The sequence below is a fragment of the Nerophis ophidion genome, linkage group LG10, assembly GCF_033978795.1.
Source record: "Nerophis ophidion isolate RoL-2023_Sa linkage group LG10, RoL_Noph_v1.0, whole genome shotgun sequence".
NCBI lineage: Eukaryota > Metazoa > Chordata > Actinopteri > Syngnathiformes > Syngnathidae > Nerophis > Nerophis ophidion.
This window is the reverse complement of record NC_084620.1, coordinates 52,651,611-52,676,916: the sequence shown is the minus strand read 5'-3', so window position 1 is coordinate 52,676,916 and position 25,306 is coordinate 52,651,611. Positions and strand designations below refer to the sequence as shown.

Below are 25,306 nucleotides of genomic sequence, written 5' to 3'. Positions count from 1 at the left end.
TCGTTTCCTGCCATGGCAACAACGCCCCAAAGTAAGTATATTTCATTTACTTTTCACAAAGTGGTGAATTTGAGCAACAATATCATTCAAGTGATCAAAAAAAGATTGTGTTCAAATGTTTTTTGAAAGACTCAACACAGTCAAGCTCACAAAGGGACTTGTGTACGTAGTTTGGGGGTCACAGTCTGTAAGGGTTTAATAACTGGTTTTGGGGCTCTTTAGGAGACCCCGGCCTGAAGACGGAAGGCTGCACCCTACAAATCAGCGATGCAACGCACAGAAAGTCGGGATTAAAGTAAAAAAACTCTATGTAAGATTTGACTGGGACCCAATGAAGACTGGATAGAATGTTCTGGATGCACCAGTTAGGAGTCTGCACAGTCTGAAGGCTCTTTAGACACAGGGGCCCCAAATCAGCGATCAGCTCAGGGGCCCCAACCTGCAACGCACGGAAAGTCAGGATTTAAGTCTTAAACTCTATGCAAGATTTGACTGGGAGCCAATGAACACTGGATAGAATGTTCTGGGTGCGCCAGTTAGGAGTCTGCACAGTCTGAAGGCTCTTTAGACTCAGGGGCCCCAAATCAGCGATCAGCTCAGGGGCCCCAACCTGCAACGCAGTGAAAGTCGGGATTAAAGTCATAAACTAAATGTAAGATTTGATTGGGAGCCAATGAACACTGGATAGAATTTTCTGGGTGCACCAGTTAGGAGTCTGCACGGTCTGAAGGCTGTTTCGACACAGGGGCCTCAAATCAGCGATCAGCTCAGGGGCCCAACATGTAACACACGGAAAGTCTAAAGTCATACTCTACGCAAGATTTGACTGGGAGCCAATGAACACTGGATAGAATGTTCTGGGTAAACCAGTTAGGAATCTGCACAGTCTGAAGGATATTTGTACTCAGGGGCCTCAAATCAGCGATCAGCTCAGGGCCCCAACATGCAAAGCACGGAAAGTCGGGATTAAAGTCATAAACTCTGTGCAAGATTTGACTGGGAGCCAATGAACACTGGATAGAATGTTCTGGGTGCACCAGTTGGGAGTCGGCAAGGTCTGAAGGCTCTTTAGACTCAGGGGCCTCAAATCAGCAATCAGCTCAGGGGCCCCAACAGGCAACACAGTGAAAGTCGGGATTAAAGTCATAAACTCTATGCAAGATTTGACTGGGAGCCAATGAAGACTGGATAGAATTTTCTGGGTGCAACAGTTAGAAGTCTGCACAGTATGAAGGCTCTTTGGATTCAGGGGCCCCAAATCAGCGATCAGCTCAGGGGCCCCAACAGGCAACACAGTGAAAGTCGGGATTAAAGTCATAAACTCTATGCAAGATTTGACTGGGAGCCAATGAACACTGGATAAAATGTTCTGGGTGCGCCAGTTAGGAGTCTGCACAATCTGAAGGCTCTTTAGACTCAGGGGCCCCAAATCAGCAATCAGCTCAGGGGCCCCAACCTGCAACGCAGTGAAAGTCGGGATTAAAGTCATAAACTAAATGTAAGATTTGACTGGGAGCCAATGAACACTGGATAGAATGTTCTGGGTGGATCAATTAGGAGTCTGCACAGTCTGAAGGCTCTTTAGACTCGTCATGTTGAAACAAGTGAAAAGAGAATGACAATAATCGATGTGAGACCAGATGAACATGGGAACGATCATTTCCAGATCCCATTTTAACTATAAATGTCTCACTTAAGAGAAATTTGGTCAGTTGAATTGACTGACCCTACGTGACATTGACTGACCAAACCAAGGTTTCTAAAACTGTTTTTAAGAGATGCTCCCAGACCGCCTGGGGACTTCTTGATCAGAGGGATCATTTTATTGGGAGCAATGATCAGAGTTTCCATTTGTTAGAATTTATCTGAAGGAAAATCCAAGTCAACCATTTTTTTTATACAGAATACACTCTGAATAGCTTACTTACACTGATAGCGAAACTGTGCTAAAGTCGTGTTCTTTTCTTAAAAAAGTTCAAAACATGGCACAAACGTGCGGCATTATTAACTGCCACAATCGTTGTCATGGTTGTTTCAGGTAAAAAAAAAATATTTTATGAGATTTTTCTCATTTTTAACATGAAAGTAAAGCCAAAGGAAGTTGGGTTATGACGCTAACAATGGGGATAGCGATTGGAGACCATCAAACATGACTTTTAACACCACCACCTGGTACAAGTTGGTGTGTTCACGTAACTACAGAGTGGCACTTTAATAATCAAAGCATGTAGCATTTAGTAGTATGTTAGCGTTATTTTTTGGGGAAAAAAAACAGTCAGGGCGTTTGGTGGCTGCAGGATTAGGTCTCTACTTTTTGCAGATGATGTGGTCCTGTTGGCTTCATCTGGCCAAGATTTTCAGCTCTCACTGGGTCGGCTCGCAGCCTATTATGAAGCGACTGGGATGGGAATCAGCACCTCCAAGTCCGAGTTCTTGGTTCTCACCCGGAAAAGGGTGGAGTGCCATCTCCGGGTTGAGGGGGAGATCTTGCCCCAAGTGGTGGAGTTCAGAGCCTTGGAGTCTTGCTCCCGAGTGAGGGAAGAGTGGATGGCGAGGTCGACAGGCGGATCAGTGCGGCGTCTTCAGTAATGCGGACGCTGTATCGATCCCTTGTGGTGAAGAAGGAGCTAAGCCGAAATGCAAAGCTCTATATTTAGCGGTCGATCTACGTTCCCATCCTCACCTGTGGTCATGAGCTTTGGGTCATGACCGAAAGGACAAGATCACGGGTACAAGCGGCCCAAAGGGAGAGACTTGCCACCCTTAGAGATAGGGTGAGAAGCTCTGTCAACCGGGAGGAGCTCAAAGTAAAGCCGCTGCTCCTCTTCATGGAGAGGAGCCAGATGAGGTGGTTCGTGCATCTGGTCAGGTTGCCACCCGAACGCTTCCCTAGGGAGGTGTTTAGGGTACGTCCAACCGGTAGGAGAACATGGGGAAGACCCAGGACATGCTGGGAAGACTATGTCTCCCGGCTGGCCTGGGAACGCCTCAGGATCCCCAGGGAAGAGCTGGACCAAGTGACTGGGGAGAGGAGAGTCTGGGTATCCCTGCGACCCAAAGGGGGAGACGATGGATTGATAGATGGATGGACGAATGGATGGATGGATAGAAAAACAACACATGTACGTTTACTTTGAGTCGTGGTTAAGCACGAAAATGAATGAGTATTATTTTCGGAGAAGTCACGCAGTGATCAGAGTATTTAAAAGTGTTGTTTTCCTGCTATGAAAGGAAGCTGGGGAACCCCTCACTCCATCTGGGACACGCAAGAGAGGAAAGCCGCAATTTGAAAGAGTTCAATGAGCCTTGACAGACATCACCGCTATAAAAACTGACTCCATTGACGAGATCTAAACAAGTTTGTCTTCGGCATTGTTGGCGAATCCCTTCTTCATTAGACGTGCTCGTACCGATCAATTCCACCAATTCTACTTTTTTTATTGTAATTTATAGTGTAATTTCACTTGGCCCTTGAGGCAATATCAAATTAACATTCGAGCTGGCCCGCCGCTTTAACACCGCATTCACCGCTAACACTCTTACTTGCCAACCCTCTCGATTTTCCCGGGAGACTCCCGAAGTTCAGTGCCCCTCCCGAATTTCATCCCGGACAACAATATTTGGGATGGGCTTTAAAGGCACTGCCTTTGGCGTTCTCTACAACCTGTCTCCACGTCCGCTTTTCCTCTATACATTATATATGCGGCTTATACACACACACACACGTGAACGCAAGGCATACTTGGACAACAGCCATACAGGTCACACTGAGGGTGGCCGTATAAATAACTTTAACACTGTTACAAATATGCGCCACACTGTGAACCCACACCAAACAAGAATGACACATTTCGGGAGAACATCCGCACCGTAACACAACAGAACACATACCCAGAACGCCTTGCAGCACTAACTCTTCCGGGACGCTACAATATACACCCTCCGCTATCACCAAACCCCGTCCACCTCAACCCCACCCCTGAAAAGAGGCATTCAATTTTTATTTAAATTTTATTTGATATGCCATTGATATTGGGGTGGTATAGCTCGGTTGGTAGAGCGGCCGTGCCAGCAACTTGAGGGTTGCAGGTTCGATCCCCGCTTCCGCCGTCCTAGTCACTGCCGTTATGTCATTGGGCAAGACACTTTACCCACCTGCTCCCAGTGCCACCCACACTGGTTTGAAATGTAACTTAGATATTGGGTTTCACTATGTAAAGCGCTTTGAGTCACTAGAGAAAAAGCGCTATATAAATATAGTTCACTTCACTCATTTTTTTATTATTATTATTATTATTATTATTTGAAACTCGATTTTGCATGTCACTATAAAGTTATATAAGCCTTGCTCGTTCAATATTCGATGCAAAACTGGTTTGGGTCCCTATTCAAAGGTTCATTTGTTCAACCTCGGCCCGCAGCTTTGTTCGGTTTTAAATTTTGGCCCACTCTGTATTTGAGTTTGACACCCCTGCTCTACATAAAACAAGAATGGGAAAGAATTCCACTTTCAAAGCTTCAACAAATAGTTTCCTCAGTTCCCAAACGTTTATTGAGTGTTGTTAAAAGAAAAGGTGACGTAACAGAGTGGTGAACATGCCCTTTCCCAACTACTTAGGCACGTATTGAAGCCATGAAATCGTAAGTCATTTGTAAAAAAATAAACAAAGTTTCTGAGTTTGAACATCAAATATCTTGTCTTTGTAGTGCATTCAATTAAATATGGGTTGAAAAGGGTTTGCAAATCATCGTATTCCGTTTATATTTACATTTAACGCAAATTACTAACTCGTATAGAAACAGGGTTTGTACTTTTTTGGGGGGGGGTTGTGTAGTTATATTGAAATCAGGGAACAGAGACATTATTTCTCGGTCATTAGTCTAATTGCTGCTTAGGCAGAGTCCACGATTGGATTCTACTGTATGTGTGTGTGTGTGTGTGTGTGTGTGTCTGTGTGTGTGTGTGTGTGTGTGTGTGTGTGTGTGTGTGTGTGTGATATCGCCACTCATTAAGGACGACTTCCACCCATTCCCACTCCTTGAGTCGTACTAAGCCTTATGAGCCCCTCACAACTCAATTAAGCCCTTCCAATTAAGCCCCTGCATGTGTGTGAGCACCACTTTGGAAGTGTGTGTGTGTGTGTGTGTGCGCCGAGGCCTAACCGGATTGTCCTTCATTAGGGGGGTCTCAGAGACCCCCAAAGATGCCTCCAGTGAGACAATGGGCCCGGAGGAGAGAATAGAGGAGAGAAGAAGAAGTGAAGAAGGATCTTCTCAATCCTGACCCATATTACGGAGGCTTTGGCTGGGAATGCCTTTGATTATTTATTACAAATAGATAATGCCTCTTGTACAAACAGATAATGCCTCTTGTACTCCGGGAGGGAATTTCCTCCCTCAGCCAAGACAAATCCCACGGTGGGAAGGTGGCCAACCCGCATTGTGCCACTGTGGAGGAATTAGTTCAGACAGTCGAGCTGAGAGGCTTGGACTTGTTCGTGTGTGTGTGTGTGTGTGTTTGTGAGCCTATAAAGCTTCTGAAAGGCCTGAAATGTTGAATTAATACAATTGCTTTTGTGTCTCTCTTGGCTGATGAAAACAGTCGCAAGCTTGGAGACCGAAAACATGCTGAGTGACAGCCAGAGCCAGAGGGATGCTGCAAGTGTGTGTGTGTGTGTGTGTGTGTGTGTGTGTGTGTGTGTGTGTGTGTGTGTGTGTGTGTGTGGCTGATGACTAAGGCATACTTAGTTATCAGCCATACAGGTTACACTGGGGGGTGTAATATAAACAACTTTAACACTCTTACTAATATGCGCCACACTGTGAACCCGCACCAAACAAGCAAGACAAACACATTTCGGGAGAACATCGGCACTGTAACACAACATAAACAGAAAAGAACAAATACCCAGAATTCCATGCATCCCTACTCTTACATTAGCACCAAACCCCGCCCCCTACACCTCAACCAACGCACAAAGGGGGTGGGGGGATTTGGTGCTAGTACAGGGGTAGGGAACCTATGGCTCTTTTGATGACTTCACCTGACTGTCAGATAAATCTTAGCTGACATTGCTTAACACGATAAGTAATGAATAATTCTGCTGGTAATCACCGTGTCAAAAATAACGTTCAAAATATAAAACATTCTCATGCATTCTCATCCATCCATCCGGTTCCTACCGCACCTGTTCAAGAAGTCGCATTAATGGTAAGAAGTATTTTATTTATTTTTGGTTAGCCTCAGAATAGCATCGTTATTCTGAGGCTAACATTGGTACAATGTTATTAAAAACAATAAGAGACTTATTATACTCTAAAAATGTTGGTCTTTCTTAAACATGTATGTATATAGTTGTATTCAGTGTTAAAAAAAAAAGGATATCGCTCTCACGGAAATACTTTTAAAAATATTTGGCTTGTATGGCTCTCTCAGCTAAAAAGGTTCCCCGCCCCTGTTCTAGTGGGATGCATGGGATTCTGGGTATTTGTTCTTTTGTGTTTATGTTGTGTTACAGTGCCGATGTTCTCCCAAAATGTGTCATTCTTGTTTGGTGTGGGTTCACAGTGTGGCGCATATTAGTAAGAGTGTTAAAGTTGTTTGTATCACAACCCTCAGTGTAACCTGTATGGTTGTTGAACAAGTATGCCTTGCAATCGCTTGCGTGTGTCAGCAGAAGCCTTGTACGACATGTGACTGGGCTGGTAAGCTGATTGGACGTGTTGTAAAGGCCGTCAAAGGCAGTACCTCCTAATCGAGGGAAATTCTGCAAAAAATTACGAGAATCTAGGGATTTTGATAAAAAACTGCACATACAAGGAGGCGAAGCAGAAGAACGAGGAAGTTACAGCCATGGCGATGCCGACTGTACTAGAGTGATTCTATGTTGTCTGTTGCCATCTCCTGGTGAATGTTGGCTATAGCTTTATGGGGTTGCTTTTTGATTGGCCAACGATTTACGTGGTGTTGAGCACCTGACGGCAAGTGACTCTCGCCAGTACGCAAATGGCAGAACAAAGGTTACTCAAATAGTGAAAGGTAAGAGTTGTTGTTGTTTTTTTTAGTAACCAGCAAGCACAGTACAGTTAGTAGAACAACTGTGTTTTATTACTGTTTTATTATAGGTGCTGTCTGAAATTCAACTATTTATTTTATTTATTTATATAATTTAATAAAAATATATAGCTAGAATTCACCGAAAGTTGAGTATTTCATACATATATATGTATATATATTTATTAGATTAGATTAGATTAGATTAGATTAGATAGTACTTTATTTTTTCCTTCAGGAGAGTTCCTTCAGGAAAATGAAAATTTTCAGCACAATCCCATTCAAGATCAGACAAACACTACAGGGAGACAGAACAGGATCGCTGACGGGTCTGCCGGCTTCCAGCTCCCCTTAGAAAAAAAATGAGATATAGGTAAACAAGTGGGGGGCAATGGGAGAAAAAAATAGAAGATTAAAATAAAATTAAAAAAAATCAGTCTAAGCCTGGGCCCCTGGAAAGGGGGTCCAGACTGAGGCTAAGGGGGAAAAAAAAAAAAAAAAATATATATATATATATATATATATATATATATATATGAAATACTCGACTTGGTGAATTATACTCCTCCCCTCTTAACCTCGCCCCCCGCCCAAACCTCGCCCCCAACCACGCCTCCACCCTACCCCCGACCATGCCCCCCCACCTCCCGAAATCGGAGGTGTCAAGGTATACAAATAGAAATGTACTCACATTCACGTCTGGCTCGTGCCAATTTCCCTTTGCGTTGGGAAAACAAACTAATTCTTGACACAGTCTTTTTTGCCACTTGTGCCAGCTTTTTTTGAAACAAATGAGCGCATATTTCGCAACATATACCAAAGTTTGTCCGTGTGAAGATGAAATGTCTTGTCTTTGCAGTCTATTCAATTGAATACAAGTTGAAACGGATTTGTTGTATTCTCTTTTTATTTACCGTTTAGACAAGGTGACAACTTCACCGCTTTTGGGCTTTTGTACTTTGTCACTTTGTCAGCATAATCCTATGAAGACAACAATGTCGTACTGTACATCCCAGCAGGTGGCATGTATGCTGCACTGATTTGTGTGTCCTCCCTCAACATTAAAGTGTGTGTGTGTGTGTGTCACCCGAGGGTAGAGCACTTAAGCGATGTGTGCCTGAGTCCAAACAGATGTGAGCAGAGGGTCTGCAAATGACTTGAGAGCAGAGAGCGACCCACAGGGGACGCACACCTCTGAAATATACATGTCACTCACCCCGAGAGCGCCACCAGAGAGGATGACAGAGGCGGCGAGCGGCGAGCACGGCGGCCACTTGGCCATTCGGGCTCCGCGGGGCCCGCCGGGGTCCACGCACATGTCAGCCGGCCCCTCCGGCTGGGCGGGGGAGGTTATTACTGCTCCTCAGCACACCGGGGTCAGCCCAAGTCCATATATATGCTAATCATGTTTGTGGTGCTGATGGTGTGCACACAGCCAGGGACTCACCCTGCCTTGCCCGCTTGTCAACAACACCCCTTCACTGACTGCTGGGAAATTACAACTCCCGCATCCCAGCTCAACATCCACTCAAACATACATACGGATAATACTCAAACATGTATGGAGATAATACTCAAACAGGTATAGAGGTAATTGTCAAACATGGATAGAGATATTAGTAAAACATGCATGGATATGATAGTAAAATTTGTATAGGGATAATAGTAAAACATGTATGGATGTAATAGTAAAATTTGTATAGAGATAATAGTAAAACATGTATGGATATAATAGTAAAATTTGTATAGGGATAATAGTAAAACATGTATGGATATAATAGTATAATTTGTATAGAAATAATTGTCAAACATGTGTGGCGATAATTGTCAAACATGTATGGATATAATAGTAAAATTTGTATAGAGATAATTGTCAAACATGTATGGAGATAATGCTAAAACATGTATAGAGATAATCGTCAAACATGTATGGAGATAATAGTAAAACATGTATAGAGATAATGGTAAAACATGTATGGAGATAATAGTACAATTTGTATAGAAATAATTGTCAAACATGTGTAGCGATAATAGTAAAATATGTATAGAGATAATAGTAAAACGTGTATAAAGATATTTGTCAAACAAGTATGGCGATAATACTAAAACATGTATAGAGATAATTGTCAAACATGTATGGAGATAATTGTCAACCATGTATAGAGATAATAGTAAAACATGTATGGATATAATAGTAAAATTTGTATATAAATAATTGTCAAACATTTATGGTGATAATAGTAAAACATGTATAGAGGTAATTGTCAAACATGTATGGAGATAATAGTAAAACATGTATGGATATAATAGTAAAAATTGTAGAGATAATTGTCAAACATGTATGGCGATAATATTAAAACATGTATAGAGATAATTGTCAAACATGTATGGCGATAGTACTAAAAGATGTATAGAGATAATTGTCAAACATGTATGGAGATAATTGTCAAACATGTATGGGTATAATAGTAAAATTTGTATGGAGATAATTGTCAAAAATGTATGGCAATAATACTAAAACATGTATAGAGATTATAGTAAAACATGTATGGAGATAATTGTCAAACCTGTATGGCGATAATAGTAACATTTGTATAGAGATAATTGTCAAACATGTATGGAGATAATAGTAAAACATGTATAGAGATAAGAGTAAAACATGTATGATATAGTAGTACAATTTGTATAGTGATAACTGTCAAACATGTATAGAGATAATAGTGAAACATTTATGGCTATAATAGTAAAATGTGTATAGAAATAATTGTCAAACATGTGTAGTGATAATAGTAAAATGTGTATAGAGAGAATAGTAAAACATATATGGAGATTATAGCAAAACATGTATAGAGATAATTGTCAAACATGTATAAAGATAATAGTAAAATTTGTTAAGAGATAATTTTTAAACATGTACAGCGATAATACTAAAACATGTATAGAGATAATTGTCAAACATGTATGGAGATAATTTTCAAAAATTTATAGATATAATAGTAAAATTTGTAAAGAGATAATGGTAAAACATGTATGGAGATAATAGTAACACTTGTATAGAAATAATTGTCAAACATGTGTAGCGATAATAGTAAAATATGTATAGAGATAATAGTAAAACGTGTATAAAGATATTTGTCAAAACATGTATGGCAATAATACTAAAACATGTATAGAGATAATTTTCAAACATGTATGGAGATAATTGTCAACCATGTATAGAGATAATAGTAAAACATGTATGGATATAATAGTAAAATTTGTATATAGATAATTGTCAAACATTTATGGCGATAATAGTAAAACATGTATAGAGGTAATTGTCAAACATGTATGGAGATAATAGTAAAACATGTATGGAGATAATTTTCAAAAATGTATGGATATAATAGTAAAATTTGTATAGAGATAATGGTAAAACATGTATGGAGATAATAGTAAAATTGGTATAGAAATAATTGTCAAACATGTGTAGCGATAATAGTAAAATATGTATAGAGATAATAGCAAAACGTGTATAAAGATATTTGTCAAACATGTATGGCGATAATACTAAAATATGTATAGAGATAATTTTCAAACATGTATGGAGATAATTGTCAACCATGTATAGAGATAATAGTAAAACATGTATGGATATAATAGTAAAATTTGTATATAGATAATTGTCAAACATTTATGGCGATAATAGTAAAACATGTATAGAGGTAATTGTCAAACATGTATGGAGATAATAGTAAAACATGTATGGATATAATAGTAAAAATTGTAGAGATAATTGTCAAACATGTATGGCGATAATACTAAAACATGTATAGAGATAATTGTCAAACATGTATGGAGATTATAGTAAAATTTGTATAGAGATAATTGTCAAACATGTATGGAGATAATTGTCAAACATGTATGGGTATAATAGTAAAATTTGTATGGAGATAATTGTCAAAATGTATGGCGATAATACTAAAACATGTATAGAGATTATAGTAAAACATGTATGGAGATAATTGTCAAACCTGCATGGCGATAATAGTAACATTTGTATAGAGATAATTGTCAAACATGTATGGAGATAATAGTAAAACATGTATAGAGATAAGAGTAAAACATGTATGATATAGTAGTACAATTTGTATAGTGATAACTGTCAAACATGTATAGAGATAATAGTGAAACATTTATGGCTATAATAGTAAAATGTGTATAGAAATAATTGTCAAACATTTGTAGTGATAATAGTAAAACGTGTATAGAGATAATAGTAAAACATGTGTAAAGATAAAAGTATAACATATATGGAGATTATAGTAAAACAAGTATAGAGATAATTGTCAAACATGTATGGCGATAATAGTAAAATTTGTGTAGAGATAATTGTCAAACATGTATGGCGAAAATACTAAAACATGTGTAGAGATAATTGTCAAACATGTATGGAGATAATAATAAAACATGTATGGATATAATAGTAAAATTTGTATAGAGATAGTTGTCAAACATGTATGGCGATAATAGTAAAACATGTATAGAGATAATTGTTAAACATGTATGGATATAATAGTAAAATTTGTATAGAGATAATTGTCAAACATGTATAGAGATAATAGTAAAACATTTATGGCTATAAGAGTAAAATTTGTATAGAGATCATTTTCAAACATGTATAGCAATAATAGTAAAACATGTATAGAGATAATAGTAAAACAGGTATATAGATAATAGTAAAACATGTATCGAGATATTTGTCAAATACATATGGAGATAATAGTAAAACATGTATAGAGATAATTGTCAAACATGTATGGAGATAATAGTAAAACATGTCTAGAGATAATAGTAAAACATGTATTGATATAATAGTACAATTTTGTATCGAGATAATTGTCAAACATGTATAGAGATAATAGTAAAACATTTATGGCTATAATAGTAAAATTTGTATTGAGATAATTGTCAAACATGTATGGTGATAATACTAAAACATGTATAGAGATAATTGTCAAACATGTGTAGAGATAACAGTAAACTATGTATAGAGATAATGGTAAAACATATATAGATATAATAGTAAAACATGTATAGAGACAATAGTTTTGTTGTTAGTTTTTTTTGTCATGAAAAAGCGAGGTTTTTTGGGTTGGTGCACTAATTGTAAGTGTCTTGTGTTTTTTTATATTGATTTAATAAAAAAACTAAACATTTTAATTAAAAAAAATAAATAAAAATTAATTAAAAATTATTTTGCGGCCCAGTACTAATCGGTCCCCAAACACCCATTACTTTTTTTGTATTTTTTTTTTTTTAAAGGACATAAAGAAAACAAAAATACTTTTAAAAAAAGAATAAAAAATGCTATTTTGGGGGAAATATTGTATATTTGTTGTTTTTACCATAATAAAAGGGCATAAAAGTGCTTTATTATTACGTTATGTCTACAGATAGACCTCAAGTTGATCTAGAGATGTATTGTAAGTGTTGAATAAAAAAATATTTTAAAAATAAATAAATAATGTCATAAATATATATGACTTATTTTTAACATTTTTATGACTGAGACCCTTTTTGGTCCTCAAGAATTTTAGTGGGATATTTTTTTTATGAATTTTAATTGCTCAAAAAAATAATAGTGACTTCAAATCAATGATGTTATGAATTTTAGACCTATTTAAGGCTCAAAATAATGTCATTAAAAATTTAACTTTGAAATATTTTTAGGGAAAATATTGCATATTGTTTATGTTATGCTGTAATTGATAATTGTCACTCTGGAAAATGTGAGCGTGTTTCTTACTAAAATGTCAAAAAGTGTGTGGATGGATGGATGGATGGATGGATGGATGGTGGGGGGTCCTACATGCTGACCACATATTCATTGAGTTCCACTGAGATTTCCTGAGCCACCATTGGCCAACCAGCCGAGAAAATGGCCCAAATAGCAATAATGCTGCTGCGCTTCTTTGGTTTGCAGAGGGAAGAGGATTGTTTGATAAGGAAGAGGATTGTTTGATAAGGAAGAGGAGGGTCAACAGAAGAAAAGAAAAAGAGGCAAACTCCAAACAAAGAGGGGGAGGACATCCATGCGCATTGTACACAACATTTATTGTGTGTCGTACGACTGGAGGGGAAAAAAAAAAAAAGAAAAGCCAACAGATTTTCCTCCGATGATTGCAAAAAGTCTGCTTATAATTGAGTCTGTAATTCTTGATATGATTTACAGCATGTGGCTGTAATACAATCACAATCAGCCAATTTTCACTGAACTGCGGGGGAGCGCCAAAAAAAAGAACTAATTGAATGTTGGGGCTGTTCCATTCACCAAAATCAACACACACAAAAATCCCAGTGGGTTTTTTTTTTTTATTGAAATAAATTACATTTGGAGAAGGAATGTGCGGGACAAAGTGGCCTTCTTCTTCATTTAGTTCCACACTTTTAGGACACTTTTAGGACAACTCCAAAAAGCTACTGTTTTTAGGACAACTACACAAAGCTACTGTTTTTAGGACAACTACACAAAGCTACTGTTTTTAGGAAAACTACACAAAGCTACTGTTTTTAGGAAAACTACACAAAGCTACCGTTTTTAGGACAACTACACAAAGCTACAGTTTTCAGGACAACTACACAAAGCTACTGTTTTTAGGACAACTACACAAAGCTACTGTTTTTAGGACAACCACACAAAACTACTGTTTTTAGGAAAACTACACAACGCTACTGTTTTTAGGAAAACTACACAAAGCTACTGTTTTTAGGACAACTACACAAAGCTACTGTTTTTAGGACAACTACACAAAGCTACTGTTTTTAAAACAACTACACAAAGCTACTGTTTTTAGGACAACTACACAAAGCTACAGTTTTTAGGACAACTACACAAAGCTACTGTTTTTAAAACATCTACACAAAGCTACTGTTTTTAGGACAACTACACGAAGTTACTGTTTTTAGGACAACTACACAAAGCTACTGTTTTTAGGACAACTACACAAAGCTACTGTTTTTAGGACAAATACACAAAGCTACAGTTTTTAGAACAACTACACTAAGCTACTGTTTTTAAGACAACTACACAAAGCTACTGTTTTAAAAACATCTACACAAAGCTACTGTTTTTAGGACAACTACACAAAGCTACTGTTTGTAGGACAACTACACAAAGCTACTGTTTTTAGGACAACTACACTATGCTACTGTTTTTAGGACAACTACACAAAGCTACAGTTTTTAGGACAAATACACAAAGCTGCTGTTTTTAGGACAACTACACAAAGCACCTGTTTTTAGGACGAATACACAAAGCTACTGTTTTTAGGACAACTACACAAAGCTACTGTTTTTAGGACAACTACACTAAGCTACTGTTTTTAGGACAACTACACTAAGATACTGTTTTTAAAACAACTACACTAAGCTACAGTTTTTATGAGAACTACACAAAGCTACAGTTTTTGGGACAACTACACAAAACTACAGTTTTTAGGACAACTACACTAAGCTACAGTTTTTAGGACGAATACACTAAGTTACTGTTTTTAGGACAACTACACTAAGCTACTGTTTTTAGGACAACTACACAAAGCTACTGTTTTTAGGAAAACTACACAAAGCTACTGTTTTTAGGACAACTACACAAAGCTACTGTTTTTAAGACAACTACACAAAGCTACTGTTTTTAGGACAACTACACTAAGTTACTGTTTTTTGGACAACTACACAAAGCTACTGTTTTTAGGACAACTACACTAAGCTACAGTTTTTAGGACAACTACACAAAGCTACTGTTTTTAGGACAACTACACGAAGCTACTGTTTTTAGGACGACAACACAAAGCTACTGTTTTTAGGACAACTACATAAAGCCACCGTTTTTAGGACAACTACACAAAGCTACTGTTTTTAAAACATTTACACAAGGCTACTGTTTTTAGGACAACTACACTAAGATAACTGTTTTAAGGACAACTACACAAAGCTACTGTTTTTAGGACAACTACACAAAGCTACAGTTTTTAGGACAACTACACGGAGCTACTGTTTTTTGGACAAATACACAAAGCTACTGTTTTTAGGACGACTACACTAAGCTACAGTTTTTAGGACAAATACACAAAGCTACAGTTTTAAGGACAACTACACAAAGCTACTGTTTTTAGGACAACTACACAAAGCTACTGTTTTTAGGAAAACTACACAAACCTACTGTTTTTAGGACAACTACACAAAGCTACTGTTTTTAGGACAACTACACAAAACTACTGTTTTTAGGACAAATACACAAAGCTACTGTTTTTAGGACAACTACACAAATCTACTGTTTTTAGGACAAATACACAAATCTACTGTTTTTAGGACAACTACACAGAGCTACTGTTTTTAGGACAACTACACAAAGCTACTGTTTTTAGGACAACTACACGAAGCTACTGTTTTTAGGACGACTACACAAAGCTACTGTTTTTAGGACAACTACACGGAGCTACTGTTTTTTGGACAAATACACAAAGCTACTGTTTTTAGGACGACTACACTAAGCTACAGTTTTTAGGACAAATACACAAAGCTACAGTTTTAAGGACAACTACACAAAGCTACTGTTTTTAGGACAACTACACAAAGCTACTGTTTTTAGGACAACTACACAAAGCTACTGTTTTTAGGACAACTACACAAAGCTACTGTTTTTAGGACAAATACACAAAGCTACTGTTTTTAGGACAACTACACAAATCTACTGTTTTTAGGACAAATACACAAATCTACTGTTTTTAGGACAACTACACAAAGCTACTGTTTTTAGGACAACTACACAAAGCTACTGTTTTTAGGACAACTACACGAAGCTACTGTTTTTAGGACGACTACACAAAGCTACTGTTTTTAGGACAACTACACAAAGCTACTGTTTTTAGGACAACTACACAAAGCTACTGTATTTAGGACAACTACACGAAGCTACTGTTTTTAGGACGACTACACAAAGCTACTGTTTTTAGGACAACTACATAAAGCTACCGTTTTTAGGACAACTACACTAAGCTACTGTTTTTAGGACAACTACACAAAGCTACTGTCTTTAGGACAACTACATAAAACTACTGTTTTTAGGACAACTACACTAAGCTATTGTTTTTAGGACAACTACACAAAGCTACTGTTTTTTAGGACAACTACACAAAGCTACTGTTTTTTGGACAACTACACAAAGCTACTTATATATATATATATATATATATATATATATATATATATATATATATATATATAAGTAGCTTTGTGTAGTTGTCCAAAAAACAGTACCTTTTATATATATATATATATATATATATATATATATATATATGAAAAAAGGAGACAGGTTTTTACAAAACTTTTATTTTGAAGGGGTAATTTTTAACTTCCTGTTGATTTTTGCTGAAGGATGTTACTATTAAAATGTAGGTCTAAGTGAGATCTACATAGAGGTTTTTGTTTCATGTCTTTCCGGCATTCCTACCGGTAGTCACAAGCAGTTTTGTCTGTGTTTTCTTCCTCGGAGAAGTTTTTTCTGTGTTTTATTCAAAAATTGCGTTAGAGCGCAATTTTGAGTTTTGGGGTTTGTTTTTTTTATTAGATCGCAATTTTTGCCAGTTCTAATGTGTGTGCCAAGTTTGGTGAGTTTTGAAGCATTTTAAGAGGGTCAAATTACAGCTGAAAGAGGCAAAAAGTGCATTTTTGCGAAAATTTTGTTCTGAAAGGGTTTTTGCCAACTTCCTGTCAACTTTTGCCCGAGGATGTACGATTAGGAAATGTAGGTCTAGGTTAGACGTACAGAGAGATTTTTGTTTCATGTCTCTACGACATTGCTAACGGAAGATACAAGGAGTTTTTTTTTTCTTCCGAGGGAGTGCTAGCGCGCAATTTTTATTTCTGGGGTTTGGTTGCTTAATATGTTGGGAAGGTTTGCCAATCCGATGTGTTTGTCAAATTTGGTGAGTTTTGAAGCATGTTCAGGGGGTCAAATTACAGCCTGTAAGTGCGGAATAAAAAATAAAGAATTAAAGCTGCAAGCAGCGTTGGTCGGGTCCGCCTTTGGCCGCTGCCAAGCCCTGGTCTAAGTCAGACCTACATATAGGTCTTTGTTCATGTCTCTACGACATTCCTAACAGAATTTACAAGCAGTTTTGTCTGGGTTTTTTCCTAGGGGGCGCTGGAGCGCAATTTTGACTTTTGGGGTTTGGTTTTTTATTAGATGTTAGTTTTCGCCAGTCCTGATGTGTGTGTAAAATTTGGTGAGTTTTGAAGCATGTTAAGGGGGTCAAATTACAGATCAGCGTTTCTGGATGTTGTTGATAAATGGCTTTCGCTTTGCACAGTAGAGCTTGAACTTGCACTTTGAAGCATTTTAAGGGGGTCAAATTACAGCTCATAGAGGCAATAATTAATTTTTTTAGGAAACTTTGCACAGGGGTTCTTTGAAGGCGCGTAAATTCAAAACCGGAGCAGTAATCAAAACGTTGTGGGATAATTTTAATCAAAAGGGTTCAATCTCTCTCCTGTGCGAGTTTGAAGCCGAAACGACAAACGCACTCGGAGGAGTTTACGTTTGAAAAAGGTGACGGTTTTTACAAAACCTTTATTTTGAAGGGCTAATTTTTAACTTCCTGTAGATTTTTGCCGAAGGATGTCAATCATCTAAATGTAGGTCTAAGTGAGACCTACATAGAAGTTTTCGTTTCATGTCTTTCCGGCATTCCTATTGGAAGTTACAAGCAATTTTGTTTGTGTTTTCTTCCTAGGAGCAGTTTTCGCTGTGTTTTATTCAAAAATTGCGCTAGAGCGAAATTTTGAGTATTGGGATTTGGTTTTTTCATTAGATCGCAATTTTTGCCAGTCCTGATGTGTGTGCCAAGTTTGGTGAGTTTTGTAGCGTTTTAAGGGGGTCAAATTACAGCTCAAAGAGGCAAAAATAGCATTTTTTGTAAAAATGTTGCTTTGAATGGGTTTTTGCAAAATTTTTGTTTGATTTTTGACCTAGAAAGTAAGATTATGAAATCTAGGTCTAAGTCAGTCCTACGTAGAGGTTTTTGTTTCAATTCTCTACGACTTTCCTAACGGAAGTTACAAGCAGTCTGTTTTTTTTTTTTTCTTCCTAGGGGGCGCTAGCGCGCAATTTTCAATTCTGGGGTTTGGTTGCTTAATAAGTTGGGAAAGTTTGCCGTACCGATGTGTGTGTCAAATTTGGTGAGTTTTGAAGCATGTTAAGGGGGTCAAATTACAGCGCATAGGTGCGGAATAATAATAAAACGCACCAGTTTCAATAGGGTCCTTGGGCCATTGCAAAGCACTCCTATGGAGTCCTTTTGCAATGGGCCTGGCGGACCGTAATAAAAACGCACAAGGAACAATAGGGTCCTTGTGCGACCCTAAATATAGCTGATTAGGGATGTAAAGGATATTTGAACATTGGTGTAGATTAGCTCCCCTGCAGGCCAGTGTAAAAAGACATGCTATGGAACATCTGCTGGCTTTTCTAGCAAACAGAGGTGTCGGCGCCTACCTTGGTCTTGCTGGGCAGCGGGGAGCTCCGCCCCTTGTCGGCCTGAGAGTGGGTGTTGCTGGGCGGCGAGTGTGTGGACGCCATGTGCTGCTTGGCCCCGGGGGACACCTGCATGGCGGCCAGCTGAGCGGCGTACAACTGCTGCTCGGTCGGCCGGTCAGAGAGAGAGAGGGAGGAGAAGAAGAAGACACATGAATAAGTCAAACCTCCAGAAAGTCAAACGTTGCAGAAGAAGAAGAAGAAGAAGAAGAAGAGGCCATTAGTGGGAAACGTGACAGTATCCCCCCAAGCCCCTGGGACCGCCACTCTGTCCCCTCCAGGTGCATTGTGGGAGAAAGCTGAGGGCTCACTGAAGGTGAAAATGGAGTCTCTGTTGGGCCATTTTCTGCTTTTATTCAACTTTTTGTGAGCAGAGAAGAGATTGAAGAAAGTTTATCATCCACTTGGAAACTCTCGTTTTATGCAAATCTCCGCCTAATTGTCCTTCCTCGCTTTTTGGACTCGTTATGATTGTTATTATTTAGTTCGCTTTTTTTTTCCTTCTGGAAGGAAACATGTCCTTTTTCTTCTTCTTCTTTTTTTTTTCATACTTTAACTTCCATCCTTCTGTTGAGGCTTGGCTGACGTCCACTGGAGCCAAACAAAGACTGCTTGATGCTCTCTCTCTCTCTCTCTCTCTCTCTCTCTCTCTCTCTCTCTCTCTCTCTCTCTCGCTCTATGCGCCGGAGATGCCGTCTTAAAGCACTCTTTGTCGGCAAATAGCAAACATGCCATCAAAACTTGCGTTTGGAATCAGTTCATGTTGCTAATGTGGGATTTCAGAATAAGAGCACTTATAGGACAACAATCTAGGCATCAACAGCAAGTGTGCATGTTAAATCTGATTTAATAATAAGACGGCAACGTAATTAGTAGGAGGTTGCACCCCACAAAAGAAGGCCTTTCAAAATAAGACGGCAACGTAATTAGTAGGAAGTTGCAGCCGACAAAAACAGGCTTTTCAAAATAAGACAGCAACGTAATTACTAGGAAGTTGCACCAAAAAAACGCAGGCCTTTCAAAATAAGACAGCGACGTAATTAGTAGAAGGTTGCAGCCGACAAAAACAGGCTTTTCAAAATAAGACAGCAACGTAATTACTAAGAAGTTGCAGCCGAAAAAAATCAGGTCTTTCAGAATAAGACAGGGATTTAATTACTAGGAAGTTGCAGCCGCAAAAACCAGGCCTTTCAGAATAAGACAGCGACATAATTACTAGGAAGTTGCACCCAACAAAATCAGGCCTTTCAAATTAAGACGGTAACGTAATTAGTAGGAAGTTGCACCCCACAAAAGAAGGCCTTTCAAAATAAGACGGCGACGTAATTAGTAGGAAGTTGCAGCCGACAAAAGCAGGCCTTTCAAAATAAGACGGCGACCTAATTGGTAGGAAGTTGCACCTGACAAAATCAGGCCTTTCAAAATAAGACGGCGATGTAGTTAGTAGGAAGTTGCACCCCACAAAAGAAGGCTTTTCAAAATAAGACGGCGACGAAATTAGTAGGAAGTTGCAGCCGACTAAAGCAGGCCTTTTAAAATAGGACAGCGACGTAATTAGTAGGAAGTTGCAGCCGACAAAAGCAGGCCTTTCAAAATAAGACGGCGACCTAATTGGTAGGAAGTTGCACCCGACAAAATCAGGCCTTTCAAAATAAGACGGTGAGGTGATCAGAAGGAAGTTACACCCAACAAAGCGGGCCTTTCAGAATAAGACGGCGACGTAATTAGTAGGAAGTTGCACCCAACAAAATCAGGCTTTTCAAAATTAGACAGCAACGTAATTAGTAGGAAGTTGCAGCCGACAAAAGCAGGCCTTTCAAAATAAGACGGCGACCTAATTGGTAGGAAGTTGCACCCGACAAAATAAGGCCTTTCAAAATAAGACAGTGAGGTGATCAGAAGGAAGTTACACCCAACAAAGCGGGCCTTTCAGAATAAGACGGCGACGTAATTAGTAGGAAGTTGCACCCAACAAAATCAGGCTTTTCAAAATAAGACAGCAACGTAATTAGTAGGAAGTTGCAGCCGACAAAAGCAGGCCTTTCAAAATAAGACGGCGACCTAATTGGTAGGAAGTTGCACCCGACAAAATCAGGCCTTTCAAAATAAGACGGGGGGGTGATCAGGAGGAAGTAACACCCAACAAAGCGGGCCTTTCAGAATAAGACGGCGACGTAATTAGTAGGAAGTTGGACCCAACAAAATCAGGCTTTTCAAAATAAGACAGCAACGTAATTACTAGGAAGTTGCACCAAAAAAACGCAGGCCTTTCAAAATAAGACAGCGACGTAATTAGTAGAAAGTTGCAGCCGACAAAAACAGGCTTTTCAAAATAAGACAGCAACGTAATTACTAGGAAGTTGCAGCCGAAAAAAATCAGGCCTTTCAGAATAAGACAGGGACTTAATTACTAGGAAGTTGAAGCCGAAAAAAATCAGGCCTTTCAGAATAAGACAGCGACATAATTACTAGGAAGTTGCACCCAACAAAATCAGGCCTTTCAAATTAAGACGGTAACGTAATTAGTAGGAAGTTGCACCCCAAAAAAGAAGGCCTTTCAAAATAAGACGGCGACGTAATTAGTAGGAAGTTGCAGCTGACAAAAGCAGGCCTTTCAAAATAAGACGGCGACCTAATTGGTAGGAAGTTGCACCTGACAAAATCAGGCCTTTCAAAATAAGACGGTGAGGTGATCAGAAGGAAGTTACACCCAACAAAGCGGGCCTTTCAGAATAAGACGGCGACGTAATTAGTAGGAAGTTGCAGCCGACTAAAGCAGGCCTTTTAAAATAAGACAGCGACGTAATTAGTAGGAAGTTGCAGCCGACAAAAGCAGGCCTTTCAAAATAAGACGGCGACCTAATTGGTAGGAAGTTGCACCCGACAAAATCAGGCCTTTCAAAATAAGACGGTGAGGTGATCAGAAGGAAGTTACACCCAACAAAGCGGGCCTTTCAGAATAAGACGGCGACGTAATTAGTAGGAAGTTGCACCCAACAAAATCAGGCTTTTAAAAATTAGACAGCAACGTAATTAGTAGGAAGTTGCAGCCGACAAAAGCAGGCCTTTCAAAATAAGACGGCGACCTAATTGATAGGAAGTTGCACCCGACAAAATCAGGCCTTTCAAAATAAGACGGGGAGGTGATCAGAAGGAAGTAACACCCAACAAAGCGAGCCTTTCAGAATAAGACGGCGACGTAATTAGTAGGAAGTTGCACCCAACAAAATCAGGCTTTTCAAAATAAGACACCAACGTAATTACTAGGAAGTTGCACCAAAAAAACGCAGGCCTTTCAAAATAAGACAGCGACGTAATTAGTAGAAAGTTGCAGCCGACAAAAACAGGCTTTTCAAAATAAGACAGCAACGTAATTACTAGGAAGTTGCAGCCGAAAAAAATCAGGCCTTTCAGAATAAGACAGGGACTTAATTACTAGGAAGTTGCAGCCGAAAAAAATCAGGCCTTTCAGAATAAGACAGCGACATAATTACTAGGAAGTTGCACCCAACAAAATCAGGCCTTTAAAATTAAGACGGTAACGTAATTAGTAGGAAGTTGCACCCCACAAAAGAAGGCCTTTCAAAATAAGACGGCGACCTAATTGGTAGGAAGTTGCACCTGACAAAATCAGGCCTTTCAAAATAAGACGGCGATGTAATTAGTAGGAAGTTGCACCCAACAAACTCAGGCTTTTCAAAATAAGACAGCAACGTAATTAGTAGGAAGTTGCACCCCACAAAAGAAGGCTTTTCAAAATAAGACGGCGACGTAATTAGTAGGAAGTTGCAGCCGACTAAAGCAGGCCTTTTAAAATAAGACAGCGACGTAATTAGTAGGAAGTTGCAGCTGACAAAAGCAGGCCTTTCAAAATAAGACGGCGACCTAATTGGTAGGAAGTTGCACCCGACAAAATCAGGCCTTTCAAAATAAGACGGTGAGGTGATCAGAAGGAAGTTACACCCAACAAAGCGGGCCTTTCAGAATAAGACGGCGACGTAATTAGTAGGAAGTTGCACCCAACAAAATCAGGCTTTTCAAAATAAGACAGCAACGTAATTAGTAGGAAGTTGCAGCCGACAAAAGCAGGCCTTTCAAAATAAGACGGCTACCTAAATGGTAGGAAGTTGCACCCGACAAAATCAGGCCTTTCAAAATAAGACGGTGAGGTGATCAGAAGGAAGCTACACCCAACAAAGCGGGCCTTTCAGAATAAGACGGCGACATAATTAGTAGGAAGTTGCACCCGACAAAATCAGGCTTTTCAAAATAAGACAGCAACCTAATTACTGGGAAGTTGCACCAAAAAAACGCAGGCCTTTCAAAATAAGACAGCGACGTAATTAGTAGAAAGTTGCAGCCGACAAAAAAACGCAGGCTTTTCAAAATAAGACAGCAACGTAATTACTAGGAAGTTGCAGCCGAAAAAAATCAGGCCTTTCAGAATAAGACAGCGACATAATTACTAGGAAGGTGCAGCCGAAAAAAATCAGGCCTTTCAGAATAAGACAGCGACATAATTACTAGGAAGTTGCACCCAACAAAATCAGGCCTTTCAAATTAAGACGGTAACGTAATTAGTAGGAAGTTGCACCCAAAAGCCGGCCTTTCAAAATAAGATGGCGACTTATTAGTAGGAAGTTGCACCCGACAAGAGCTGGCCTTTCAAAATAAGATGGAGACGTAATTAATAGGAAGTTGCACCCCACAAAAGAAGGCCTTTCAAAATAAGACGGTGACGTAATTAGTAGGAAGTTGCAGCCGACTTAAGCAGGCCTTTTAAAATAAGACGGTGAGGTGATCAGAAGAAAGTTACACACAACAAAGCGGGCCTTTCAGAATAAGACGGCGACGTAATTAGTAGGAAGTAGCACCCAACAAAATCAGGCTTTTCAAAATAAGACAGCAACGTAATTAGTAGGAAGTTGCAGCCGACAAAAGCAGGCCTTTCAAAATAAGACGGCGACCTAATTGGTAGGAAGTTGCACCCGACAAAATCAGGCCTTTCAAAATAAGACGGTGAGGTGATCAGAAGGAAGTTACACCCAACAAAGCGGGCCTTTCAGAATAAGACGGTGACGTAATTAGTAGGAAGTTGTACTCAACAAAATCAAACTTTTCAAAATAAGACAGCAATGTAATTACTGGGAAGTTGCACCAAAAAAACGCAGGCTTTTCAAAATAAGACAGCGACGTAATTAGTAGAAAGTTGCAGCCGACAAAAACAGGCTTTTCAAAATAAGACAGCAACGTAATTACTAGGAAGTTGCAGCCGAAAAAAATCAGGCCTTTCAGAATAAGACAGCGACATAATTACTAGGAAGTTGCACCCAACAAAATCAGGCCTTTCAAATTAAGACGGTAACGTAATTAGTAGGAACTTGCACCCAAAAGCCGGCCTTTCAAAATAAGATAGCGACCTATTAGTAGGAAGTTGCACCCGACAAAAGCTGGCCTTTCAAAATAAGATGGAGACGTAATTAATAGGAAGTTGCAGCGCACAAAAGCAGGCCTTTCAAAATAAGACGGCAACGTAATTAGTAGGAAGTTGCACCCAACAAAATCAGGCCTTTCAAAATAAGATGGCGACGTAATTAGAAGAAGGTTGCAGCCAACAAAAACAGGCCTTTCAAAATAAGAAAGCAACATAATTACTAGGAAATTGCAGCGGAAAAAAATCAGGCCTTTCAGAAAAAGACAGCGACTTAATTAGTAGGAAGTTGCACCCCAGAAAAGCAGGCCTTTCAAAATAAGACGGCAACGTAATTAGTAGGAAGTTGCACCCAACAAAATAAGGCCTTTCAAATTAAGACAGTAACGTAATTAGTAGGAAGTTGCACCCAAAAGCCGGCCTTTCAAAATAAGATGGCGACCTATTAGTAGGAAGTTGCACCCGACAAAAGCTGGCCTTTCAAAATAAGATGGAGACGTAATTACTAGGAAGTTGCAGCTGAAAAAAATCAGGCCTTTCAGAATAAGACAGCGACGTAATTACAAGGAAGTTGGACCCAACAAAATCAGGCCTTTCAAATTAAGACTGTGACGTAATTAGTAGGAAGTTGCACCCAACAAAATCAGGCCTTTCAAAGTAAGATGGCGACGTAATTACTAGGAAGTTGCACCTAACAAAAGCAGGCCTTTCAAAATAAGACGGCGACATAATTAGTAGGAAGTTGCAGCCGACTAAAGCAGACCTTTTAGAATAAGACAGCGACATAATTAGTAGAAAGTTGCAGCCGACTAAAGCAGACCTTTCAAAATAAGACGGCGACGTAATTAGTAGGAAGTTGCAGCCGACAAAATCAGGCCTTTCAAATTAAGACAGCGACATAATTAGTAGAAAGTTGCACCCGACAAAAGCAGGCCTTTCAAAATAAGATTTCGACCTATTAGTAAGAAGTTGCACCCAACAAAAGCAGGCCTTTCAAAATAAGACGGCAACGTAATTTCTAGGAAGTTGCACCAAAACAACGCAGGCCTTTCAAAATAAGACGGCAACGTGATTAGTAGAAGGTTGCAGTAGACAAAACAGGCTTTTTTTTTTAGACAGCAACATAATTACTAGGAAGTTGCAGCCGAAAAAAATCAGTCCTTTCAGAATAAGACAGCGACGTAATTAGTAGAAAGTTGCAGTTGACAAAAGCAGGCCTTTCAAAATAAGACAGCGACGTAATTAG

General features: G+C 39.0%; 1 protein-coding gene across 7 annotated transcripts in view; it reads right to left on the bottom strand.

Moving 5' to 3' along the window:
- Positions 1 to 25,306, bottom strand: part of sox5 (SRY-box transcription factor 5) — a 258,081-nt gene that overhangs the window by 43,442 nt on the left and 189,333 nt on the right. For all 7 annotated transcript variants that reach the window (XM_061914079.1, XM_061914080.1, XM_061914082.1 and 4 more), the window contains one exon: positions 18,591 to 18,731. In XM_061914079.1, the coding sequence (XP_061770063.1) occupies positions 18,591 to 18,731 (141 nt within the window). The remainder of the gene's footprint in view (positions 1 to 18,590; positions 18,732 to 25,306) is intronic.